This window comes from Argiope bruennichi, chromosome 7 (genome assembly GCF_947563725.1).
Source record: "Argiope bruennichi chromosome 7, qqArgBrue1.1, whole genome shotgun sequence".
Classification (NCBI taxonomy): domain Eukaryota; kingdom Metazoa; phylum Arthropoda; class Arachnida; order Araneae; family Araneidae; genus Argiope; species Argiope bruennichi.
This window is the reverse complement of record NC_079157.1, coordinates 16,263,474-16,275,971: the sequence shown is the minus strand read 5'-3', so window position 1 is coordinate 16,275,971 and position 12,498 is coordinate 16,263,474. Positions and strand designations below refer to the sequence as shown.

At 32.7% G+C, this 12,498-nt stretch overlaps 1 protein-coding gene across 1 annotated transcript in view; it reads left to right on the top strand.

The window, feature by feature from the left end:
- Positions 1 to 11,152, top strand: part of LOC129976021 (organic cation transporter protein-like) — a 75,385-nt gene extending 64,233 nt beyond the window's left edge. The window contains exons 11-12 of the mRNA XM_056089353.1: positions 5,884 to 6,017; positions 10,881 to 11,152. Coding sequence (XP_055945328.1) covers positions 5,884 to 6,017; positions 10,881 to 10,983 — 237 coding nt within the window. The 3' untranslated portion in view covers positions 10,984 to 11,152. The remainder of the gene's footprint in view (positions 1 to 5,883; positions 6,018 to 10,880) is intronic.
- Positions 11,153 to 12,498: the final 1,346 nt, after the last annotated feature.

Here is a 12,498-nt window from a genome sequence, read left to right as displayed (position 1 = left end):
CAGGAAGGTGATATTTCTGATTGCTGTCTGAATAATATAGAATTTTCATCACTCATTAGTATGCTTATTCTATCTTTGGTCATTCCTGTCTTCCTCAGCATTCAGTTAACTATTTAACAGGTCTCAGGCAGTCGAAGTAGCAAACTAAATGGTTTTCAGTTTGTTCCTCCTCAAATAATCAGTAGAAGAATAAAAGCATTTGCAAGCACTCATCGTTCACTGAATAGTTCTTTGTATTTTCGGCAATTTCAGTGGACAACTTATCTTGACTTAGTTCCAGAATTAACATCTATTAAGAAACGTAGTGAACTCCACCAGAGTGTCATCCTTGTGTGACAAATATCTCAAATAAGCAGCAGTAAAATAATGTGTCGTAAAAATATATGACTGATTATCCCTCGCTTATTGTTGTTCTTTCCTTAGAAAATACGATTGGAATTTCGCCATTTTTGGTGAGCTCATAATCATTTGGAAATTCCAATTTGGCTTTCATGCTTAGCTTTTTGCAGAAACTCCAAACTGTTGAAGAGCGCACTGTTGGAATTGATGTTTCAGAGAGCTTTCCAGTCTCGGTATCAGTAGTATGTGCCAGCTCTGCTTTTATGCCCAGAGCCTGACAGAACAGAAATACAGACCGATTTTGTACTACGGGAACCGCAGTGTTGTTCTCTGCGTTTTCCTCAAAGACGTCTGTTTCGCACATTATCATAGACTTTGCATATTTAAAAAGTTCCATTAGCAAAGCATATGCCAATATTGGGAGTACAAAAATAAATTCTCCGTATGTTGTGATCATCACACGGCACAACAAAATATGCAGATAAACTGCTATAAAAACAAAGGCATCCATAGTTTTTTTTGTTCAAAACTCAAAATTCACTAAAATAAATTATGCAGCAAATTTCACCCGCACGAAAGATCACTCGCTCAAAAACAATTATAAAACATTCCATTATTTGATTATTATTGATTTAGCATTGTTGAAATTTTTTAAATGGATCATTGTTAATAAAATAATAATGTGATATTTTATTCTTACATTTCAACAATGTTGCTATTACTGATAAGTCTCAACAATATACGATTGGAGATTTATATTTCAACAACATTTAAATGTGCGAAAAAAATTTTCCTTTCATAATTATACTAAATATTGTTCATAACAGTTTTAGTGATTCAAATAAGTTGAAGAGCTGGAATCTGAAACTCTATGAAAACTCTATTAACATGAAATTTGTTCATTTGATTCTAATAAAATGATGAGACAATTTTTAAAAAAAATATTCTTTCTAAAAGGAATTAACATGGAAGATTTTAATATTATTTAAGATTAATATGACTTTAAAAGTTGGTGCAATATAATATTGAGTTATTCATTAACTGCCTGCTTTATTATTTAATGAATGCTTATTTATTGAGTAAATTGGCATGATTAGAATTAGATTTTATCAAAATAGATGTGATATCGAAGATACATAAAACGCCTATATTTGCTTTGCCATAGAGCAAATCCCAATTATTAGTGTATTTTGACCCAGAGCAAGCACAGTTAATCAGTAAAATTGTATTAGTAATAGGAATAATACGCATTTAAACTTCGGAGTTAAAGGAAAAGACATAGTACAGAATTTACAATTTATGAGATATTAATTTAATATAAATTGTATTATGTTTTCTACGATGTTATCCTTCCAATACTTGGAGATAATTATAAAATTACACTGATAACAAGCATATTGTGACGAATCTGTGATGCGGCTTCCCAGCATAGTTGGTTCCATAGGAGGTCCCAGAGCTTGGCGACAAACTTGGCGACCATTTGGCGATAAATTTGGCGACTTTGGCGCCAAAATAGATTATACTCGTAACATCGAGAATTTTCCCGATCCGTCCAGTAGGAACCGAGTTACGCCTCGAACGTTCCTGATTGGTTGAGAGGCTTCTAGCCCCGCCTCCTGATACCTATAAAAGGAAGCAGTCCTGCCGCTGCCGAGCAGTCGTGGACCAGTGGAGTCGAAGAGTAGTCGGGATCGACGGTAAAGAACTGGCCTTCCAGAGAATAGCGGAGCAGCGACGGAGTGAAGCTAGTGCTGAACTAAGCTGTGCGCTACTTTCTGCAGTAGAGTCTGTTGTATGCTGCACGTCTCGGCTGAAGATAATCGTCTTCTGTGCTGTATATAGTGTCGTCTTTGAGCTGTCCTGTGTTTCTTCTTGTAAATACACGTCGTTGTTTTATTTTCTACTGCCGCCTGGTGTTTGAGCGTTCTTTACATCATATAACTCCCACTATCCAAATGAACCCTCGGACAAATTTCGTAACAATATGATGCATAAAAATGTGTCAATATAGCGAAAATATTAAACTACTAGCTGTTCTACCCTCGTCAAAGCTTCCTTCTATTTGTTCTACGTGTGTATATAAAAAATAAACACAAATAAAATCGTTGTTTTATTTTCTACTGCCGCCTGCTGATTGAGTGTTCTCCACACCATATAACTCCCACTATCTAAACGAACCTCGGAAAATTTCGTAACAATATTATGAAATTTCAACACTGTTTTGTTATATGTATAGATATATATTTTAAGCTCTGTTCCCCACCTCCAACCATTTATTCACTCTATACAACTACGGGTACGTGGAAGAGTAAGTACGCTTTTTTTAATGGAACGTAAATACGTCCTTTACGAAACTTCGATATCCATTATATTGATATCTCTCTTTTGTTCCGATTTTTACGGAGGGCCTGATATCAAATGGCTATGTTAGTTATGACACAATTCTTTCATCTAATACACATATTATAGTACTAATGTAAACACTAATTGTATTCTATATTTGAAAGCTTCTATGTCTGCTAGAAGTGCCTTAGAGTTTTGATGATCGGTCAGTCAGTCAGTCAGGGACAAAATTCACAAACTTTTGACTAGTTATAATTCTTAAAAATCTTGGTTAAAATTTAATGAAATTTGAAATATACCATGTTTATGTAATGCCTGCTTGGTTACTGAAAATTCAGGCTTCTAGTTTTATCCACAACGATGTTATAGGGGGTCGAAAATGGCCTGAACTGCTTCGAGAAAAGGATGGTACGGCCGTGCCACTTGTTCTTGCTCGACTTGGAGGGGGCACTGCCGTGCCCCCAAATGTATAGATGGATAGAGACCGATAGAAAAGTCTCGTGGTTGTTTCAAACCGGTTTAAACTGGTTAAAGACTTAAATTACTTAACACAAATAATAACTTAAAAATAATGTTCTCACATGATAACTTGACATTTGCGATTGTAGATTTAATTTTAATTTTTTTCCAGTTTTTTTGTTTGTTTATTTCGATTTTCTATATGTTTACTCAAAGCATCGTTTCTAGTTCCTGGACGAAAAAACATCAAATCATCTAACAGCCAGCACCATCTGGTTTTAAGAAAATGTACTTAGATCGTATTGCATAGTCTATATGGGCGCTGCAACATGGATTTAAAATGAAATAAAGCGTTTATCTTTATTTTCTAAACATTAGAAAAATTTATAACAGAAATCTTACATAATACTCTAAAGAATTAACTATCCGAATTTATGGAATATATATACAGTGGCTCAAAAAATTGAGAGTACAACGTACTTTTACTTGATAAATCCGACTTTCAATATAAATAACACATTACCGGGAAGTGCAAACTTGTTTATATTTTTACACACAACAAATGGTTTAATTTAGAGGTAAAAATAAAGAAAAATCAACGAAAAACTCCTAAATTGAAAAGTTTCAGAAGCATTTTAAATAAACATTCGCAGAATTTTGCCTCAAAAAATTGAGAATACACCAATGAAATTCTTATAATATCTCGCATAGAAAGAACTTGTCAGTATTTATTTGCATTCTTTTAGCTTTTATAATGACTTCTAAACGTTGTGGTGCCAATTCGACCCATTTTTTGTGGTATCTGAAGATATTTTACCTCATTCTTCTTCAATCACTTGCTTTAAATGGTTTTGTTTCTAATTTTGTTTTTTGGACCCCTACTTCGAGAGTGGCCCACAGATATTCAATGGTATTGATGTCGCGGTACTCTGGTGGTGTGTGTAACTGCTGTTTACAATGAAAAAGACCCCATATTTTGACGTTACGTCCATTCTGTTTGGAGTCTTTGTCCTTCTGGAAAATGAAATTTCCATCTAAACCCAAATTTTTAACACTTTCCTTTAGGTTGCTGCGACTATATGGTTCATTCAACTTGTTGCAGAAACTTTTCAAATCATAGGCAGAAGTGTAGGTGCTGAAACTGTACGAAATGCCATTAGACAAGCTGAATATAAAAGTCGCATTGTTAGAGAGAAACCGTTCATCACACTGCAAATTCAGAAAAAGCATTTGAAGTTTGCAAAAACTCATCAATTGAAGACCAATACCTTCGGAAGAAAGCTATATTTAGTAATGAAAAAAAAACTCAACATTTTTGGTAGTGACAGTCATAATACTGTATGGAGAAAGCCTAATACTGCTTTGGATCCAAACAGTTTACGTTCTACAGTTAAACATGATGGTAATTCCGTCAAGATTTGAAGTTTCATGGCTTCATCCGATGTAGGAAATTTAATTTTTATAGATGGCATTATAAACGATATGGTTTACTTGGATATACTTCGCAGCAATCTAAAGAAAAATGATAAAATTTGGGTTTAGATGGAAATTTCATTTTCCAGTAGGACAACAAGCTCAAATAGAATGCACGTAACGTCAAAATATGGTGTTTTTTCATTGTAAATAGCAGTTACACACACCACCACAGTATCCTGACATCAATACCATTGAATATCTATGGACCACACTCGAAGCAGTGGTCCAAAAACACAAAATTAGAAACAAAACCCATTTAAAACAAGCGTTGTAAGAAGAATGAGGTAAAATATCTTCAGATGCCACCAAAAATTGGGCGAATCGGTACCACGACGTTTAAAGGTCATTATAAAAGCCAAAAGACATGCAACTAAATATTGACACTTTCTTTTTATGCGAGATATTATAAGAATTTCATTGGTGTATTCTCAATTTTTTGAGGTAAAATTCTGCGAATGTTTATTTAAAATGCTTCTGAAACTTTTCAATTTAGGAGTTTTTCGTTGATTTTTGTTTATTTTTACTCTCAATTAAACCATTTGTTATGTGTAAAAATAAAAACATGTTTGCACTTCCCGGTAATGTGTTATTTACATTGAAAGTTGGATTTATCAAGTAAAAGTAAGGTGTACTCTCAATTTTTTGAGCCACTGTATATATATATATATATATATATATATATATATATATATATATGGATTTACAGAAGTATCTTAAGCCATTTGACACATTCATAAATTATTGGATTTTCGCTCAAGGTCGCTTCTAAACAGTCGCGACTAGATACTGATGATTTAATTTTCTTAAACGATGTAAAACACGAATTTTCTTATTTAGGATGGAAAAATAAATAGGTTGATCGAATGAATAAAAAGCTCCTTTCTTCCATTTAGTTGAGTCTCTGATAATACTAGCTGATAAAAAAAAGACTAAAATTTATATGGTTTCTCGCCAAACATGGCAAAATAGTGCAAATCTTTCATAAATTCGACAAAAGCTAGCAATCTACAATATACGATAACAAGCGATTTTTAGGGCTCTACTAAAATTTTTCCAGCATTATATTTCACGAAAACTCTGCCCCCAAAAATTCAACTTTGTTGACCGAATGTAAATCTTAAATTGTGCTCTCTTAGTGTTCTTAACAGAATCCTGAATCGAATATGGTATCTTGGGAGCTCTCTGAGCTTTAATCGAAAGATATTATATTTATGGATAGTATAGAACTTGTAGTATAGAACTAATCTTGGAATGTTTTGTCTCTAGGGCCACGCCACTAATCCTGTTGTACCTCACATTCTTTTTGGTGTCCTTGCTTTATTGTCAGGATTGCTGGTGATGCTACTTCCTGAAACTCAAGGTGTAACTGTACCAGAAACACTATCTGAAGCTGCTTCTAGGTAAAAAGAAAGATTAGAAAATATTTTAGACTATAAACAACATTTGAAAATACTTAATGCTGTAAAAGTCTGAGGGTTGCCCAAATGGAAAGTGGACACTTGGTATTGCGTCAGTATGACTGCAGCTATAGCAGCGCCACCAAACAAGGATATACCGGGAGGTAGGAGGCGTGCACTGCATATCGCGTTCAACAGTGAAAGCTGTTCGTAGTAGAGGAAATTGATCGAAAGTTGCCATGGAACACTCTAGACTGATTTCCTACCCCAAGGGAGCTCTATTAATTCAACACAATATTGCAGTACTCTTACAGAAACTACTTAACCCAATCAACAGCAAACGGCCAAGCCCTCTCACACTACAAGTGATTCTTCTTCATAAAAATCCCGGCCACACGACTCCCGTGACACCTCACATGATCTAAAAATTTTCCATTGGAAAGTGTTGTAACACACGCCGTACAGTCCAAATTTGTCGCCCTGTGACTTCCACTTCTTCGGGGCACGTAAGAGAGCATTACAGTGAACGCATTTCCATTCGAACCGAGAAGTGAAGGAAGCTGTGCAGGACTTCCTTAAGAATCAACCACCATCTTTCTACAGTAAAGGCAGACCTGCTACCTAAATGAGGGGACGTGTTACAACGCCCATGTTGGTATCTTTTGATTTCCAATAAAGGTCTTCTTTTTATTCAACTTGTCCACTTTTCATTTGGGCAACGCTTATACTTTTTGAAATATTTTATGCTTGTGCATAAACCGTATGCCAGAGATTAATCGTTAAAAAATCGCTATAGAAGTCATGTTTGTCAATTGATTATGCTCACTAATTGTATGCGATCAAACCAAACTTTTGCCAAAGTTATTCATTAAATACTTGATTAACAAATATTTATGGTCAAAATGTTATGTATCCAATCAAAAACGGAAAAATTAATGATTGGAAAGGAGCATTCACTTTTGTATTTCGCACTTTTTTAACAAATTACCTAAAGATGAATTAAAAATTAACTTTTGAATTTATTATTATTACAATAAGCCTAGAAATTTTCCACAAACTGTTCTACCTGCTATTTGCAACTAAAAAAAATGGAGATATTATTAATGATTGGAAAGGAGAATTCACTATTAAACTTTACTTTCTACTACTTAAAATTCACTTTAAAACAAGCTATCTTGAAGTGAATTTGAAATTCCTTTTGAATCTGTTACTCATACAACAATGTTCGAAATTTCCCACCAATCGCTCAGCTTCGCTTTTTACGGTTAAAAAAATGAAAATATTAAATGACTGGAAAGAAGCATTCAATTTTTGGATTTCGTACTTTTAAACAAGGTATCTGGTGGTGAATTAGAAATTCTGTTTGAATCTGTTACTTATACAATAATGCTCAAAATTTCCTACCAATCGTTCAGCTTCGCTTATTGCAGCTACAAAATGAAAATATTAATGACTGAAATGGAGATTCATCTTTGGATTTTACTTTTAAACAAGCTATCTTCAGATGAATTAAAAATTCCTTTTGAATCTGTTACTCATACAATAATGCTCGAAATTTCCCATCAGGCTTTCTGCTTCTCGTTTACCACCTAAGAAAGAAAAAGCATCACATATCGTTGGTTCATTTCTTAATATTCCAATGTATCATCCAAATTACAAACACACTGTATTTCGATGAATTAATACAATTCCTATAGATTTTTTTTAAAATTGTGTTAGGTGAACTTTTTCACATGTTGCGAAAATGCCTTTTTATTCCTTAAAATTATTTACACTTATTCAATACTTCTAGCCATACTTTCTGTTTTGAATTTTGCCACTGCTAAAAGAAGTCATTGAACATTATTGTACAAGAATACAACCAAATCGCCTATCTAAAGTTTGTAATGGTTCATTTAAGTGTAATCCCCTTTTCAATCTTATGTTAACTGTTGTTTGAATGTCAACCAAACACATCGTTTCAGTTTAAGATTTCAGTAATGATTCAAGGGCCGGATAGCCTGGTTGATAGGGGGTTGGATTCACATCCCTTGGATTGTGAGTTCGAACCGTGTTGACCGAAGACTCTCAGTGTGCGTGGTGGCTGGTGCACGTATAAATCTATCGTGGTCACTAAGTAATCCATGTTTATAGTAATACCACTGGGGATACTGGATCAGGGGTGATCGTTCTCTGATTCAAGTCCAAATTACGATACGTGGATGAGTGAGTGAATGAAATCCACCCCGTAAAAAGGGTAGTGACGCGTGATTAGCTATGTCACATTCTTGGCCCTTGATGGCGCTACTATAAAAACAAGAGATGCTCATTCGGCTTAAATCGCTGACAGATAACTGTCAGCGGGCTTGCAAAGTGCCATAAGTCACAACAACATAGTAGTGAATTTTTAATAATTCAATCAATTGACGAAAAATCCATTTGGTTTAAAAATGTAATTTGCTGTGAGAATCAACTGTCTGTGAATATAAGTAAGTTCTCTGGGCATACGAAAATCTTTTAATTTAATATTCCCTTTGAAAACCTTCAATAAAAAAAAAAAAAACTATGAATACCATGAACAAAATAGTTGAAATTTACTTTGAACAATTTTAGACGAAACTTAGTTCGACAATATGAAAACTGAAGTAAAGAATTTTTACTTTCTTGTACAATTAGCACCGTAAATCTTGATATTTTGACGAATCTCCAAGTTTTAGACTTCCCATAGTTCGAAAAACATATTTTTAGAAACTGTATGTGTGTTGTTTCTTATGACACTTTACAAGCCCGCTGACAATTATCTGTCAACGAGCGTCTCTTTTTTTACAATAGGGCCAAGAGTACGACTTAGCTACTCACGCGTCACAACCCTTTTTACGGTGAGGACTTCGTTCATGCATTTTATTCACTCATCCATAGATCGTAATTTAGACCGGAATTAGAGAATGAATCATGTCTAAACCAGTACCCCCCAGTGATATTACTCTCGACATAGAGGACTTTGGGATCACGACAGATTTATGCGTGCGCCAGCCACCACACAAACGGAGAGTCTTTGACCGGCATGGTTCAAACTCACAATCTAAGGGATGCGAGTTCAACGCCCTACCAATAAGGTTATCCAAGCCTAGAAATTGTCTAGCTGTGACAAAGATAAATCAGAAACGCTTTGAGCTAGACGGTTGAAATTTGCCTAGTCTTTATGCAAAATTTTCATATCTTTTTTAAATTTTGAATAAAATCTGTTCGGAAGAAGTCCCTCTGTCCAGCTGTTGGGACAAGTTAACACGATAGCTACAAACGAAAAGAGCTAGATAGATAAGATTCTTACTCAGAATTAACATCTATAGCGTAATCACCTGTTAAATGCGAGGCAAAACCATTTTTTGAAGAATGCTCTAAAATAGTTACATTTTTAATTTTTGTATGAAAAAGTTTTAAAAAATATCTAAAAAATAAAAATATACTAGTTTAATTACAAAAGTTGTTTTGTTTTGAGGGAGGGGGTTGAAAATGTGAAAAAAATAGTCTTTTCTGGCTAATAAAAAGGACAAATAAAAATCTTTTAGAGTAGAAATTTATCAAATGATTTGCTTGAAATACCCCAGATATCTCATGAAATATATTACCTAGTTCTTGAACTAAGAAATAAATTGTATATCCACCTGCTCTCTAAATACTGAGGTTCGACAGATAAATGACATGAAATTTTCAAATTTTTCGGATTGTAGAATATTTCTAAATGAATGAATTACTTATTCTTTTGCTCAGGAACGAAAGAACATATTATTTAGTTTAGCAATAGTTTTGTTATATTAACTTCAAGTTTTAAAGAAACATTAGGGTCATTTTAGGATGGACCTGATAATTTTGAGCCGCTGTTAAATTACGAGGACGTCACCCGAGCTGGTGCACCACTCTCCAAGCTTCCACACCAGACCAGCGGGAGGACGTTTGGTCCCCGATGGATTTAGCCTGCGCCAGGTCCGTTTACACGATGGTTCTCCGGTGGAATCAGGCACTGAACCTACGGCTCCCATAGAGCATATGGAGAAGTCGACATATCAAATTTTGAACAAAAAATATGCATCAGATTTTAATTTATGAGGTTTTTCGTAAGAAAATTCTACTAAAGATCCGAATGTGTGAAAATGGTATTTAAAATGTAAAATATCGTCGAAACTCATATAAATACAAATATACAATTATCAGTATAACTTTCCAAAAGTGGAGTAAAAAAAAATCAAAAGTTTTTATAAAGAAAACTATTCAAACATTAAGAATACTAAATAAAATAAATTTCGAATTTTCGCAAAAAAAAAGATCGCTTTTACAGCGTAGTCACCTACTAAAACTTATTCCCAAGATTTTATTTATTTTTTAAACAATTAAAATTAATAGTCTTAACATGAGCAAGTGATATAAATTTCATCTGTTTAACATGTGGCACCAAAAACGAAGAATCAGTCTAAAACCATTACCTTTATTGCTTTTTTAAATGTTTATTTCAAAATTCGCAAGCATTAAATGAAGAAAAGTAATGATTTCGTTTTAAAACCTAATCTTAATTCGTTTCTTCATATTCTTCGGTCTTTGTAAACAATGAATTTTAGTAATATTTAAAATTTTTTGGAACCAACTCGAAAACAAAAGTAAGATGCAATATTCAGTATTTAGTTTCATATCCAATCAGCACCAAGTAAGAACCGTATTCTGATGTATATTTGTACATGAATCTTAGTGAAGAGTCAAAAGTATTGTTTTACACAATCAGTAAATGAATGTGATGTTTCTTTTCATTTTGATAAAAATATTCTGGAAAAGTAGCAAATTATTAGTTTTTCATGTTTTTCATTTCTTTGAAATTGTTTTCTCAATTTTCATTAGGAGAAAGCCCATTTGGAAGAAAAAGATAGAAATCAGGGAATATGAAATGGGAAAACTACTAAATGATTGCAATAAAAACGAAGAGTCAAAAGTAGTTGCCTAGTCTAGACAGCTTTGAAATGACCAGCTACAATCGTTGCAGAAAGTATTATAGAAGTCCTTAGACTTGAAAGTGCAATTAATAAAAAGCCAAACAAACAATACGATTTTGTTTCAAATCAACATCCTAAGAAGCATTCGTTTTAGTAACAATATTTCAGTAGCATTGAGAAATGTCTATCCATTAAAATAAAATAGTTAAAATGTACTTCATTTTTTATTTTAATAACTTTTAAATAAATACATAACATATAGAATTTCTTTAATATTTTTCCTTCTTAAATTTTGTAACTAATCAAAAGTTAAAAAAAACAGGACAATTTATTTCAAATCCATATCATAAGAAGCATTCATTTTTCTACAATTAGAAGCAGATTTTTTTTTGTATACAATTTAGAAGCTAAAAAATTTAACATCTAAATTGTACACCCATTTCAAATTTAGAACCAAATTTATCAAGAATTTGTTTGTCTATTGGTATGTATTTTTCCATGATTGTAAACAACCTATGTAAATGATGTTGATATGTGATCTTATGATTACAAATGTATTTTAAATCAATTTTTGATTTCTACTAGACAGGTTAAAGGTATCCAAAATGCATATTTGACTCTTTGGCATTTGTGTATTAAAGTATCCGACTAGGTTCCGAGAAAAAAATTTAAATGATATATAAATATCTTTATTGTGCCAAATAGTTAAAACATACTTGAAAGGTAACTATTAGAAGAAAAAAATACACTTATTGCTATTAGAGTTTTTTTAAATGCTTATCTAAACAAATTTTAGCAAAAGTTTTCGAGTTAGTAAAAACAGAGTAAATTAAAAAAATATGGAAATTTTTAATATTTATTTCAACTATGTAGTTTGCTATATAAAAAATTATTACCACATACCAAAAGATAAAAATTTTAATAAATAAAAATTTTATGGGCATTTAAAGTTGCAATTAATGATTTTTTGTAAAAATTTGTCTATGTTTTGAATTTAAAATATCTATAAGACATGTCTAAATGAAGTTGTCTTAGAGTTCGCGTTAGTAAAGTTCGCGATCCATTACACCCTCAGTGGGTTTAAATACATTCATATCAAATTTCATGAAATTTTATTGAATTGATTGTGAGACATGTTTTCAGTGAATCAATTGCGATGAAATATTTATTCTTCAGAAAATGCGTTTAGATATTGTACTTGTAAATGAGTTCATCCAAAATGCGCTGGAAACAAATGTAGTTTTCACGCTTTTTTAACAGAAATGCCAAAAACAAGCAAACTACAGTTGAGTAGGTGGAGAGTTAACATAAACATATCAAATATTATTTTGGAGAATTTTAAAGCATAAATAAAATAAATCACACTTTTTCGGTTGAAGATACCACTGTTTCCCATTTCATTATTATTTGTTGTGTTGAAACTACTCTAACTACTTGTTGAAACACAAACTACTTGTTGAAACTACTCTATCTATAGTTCAATCTAACATATGTAAAAAACAAAGTCTGTTTTAGTTTAGACTTTG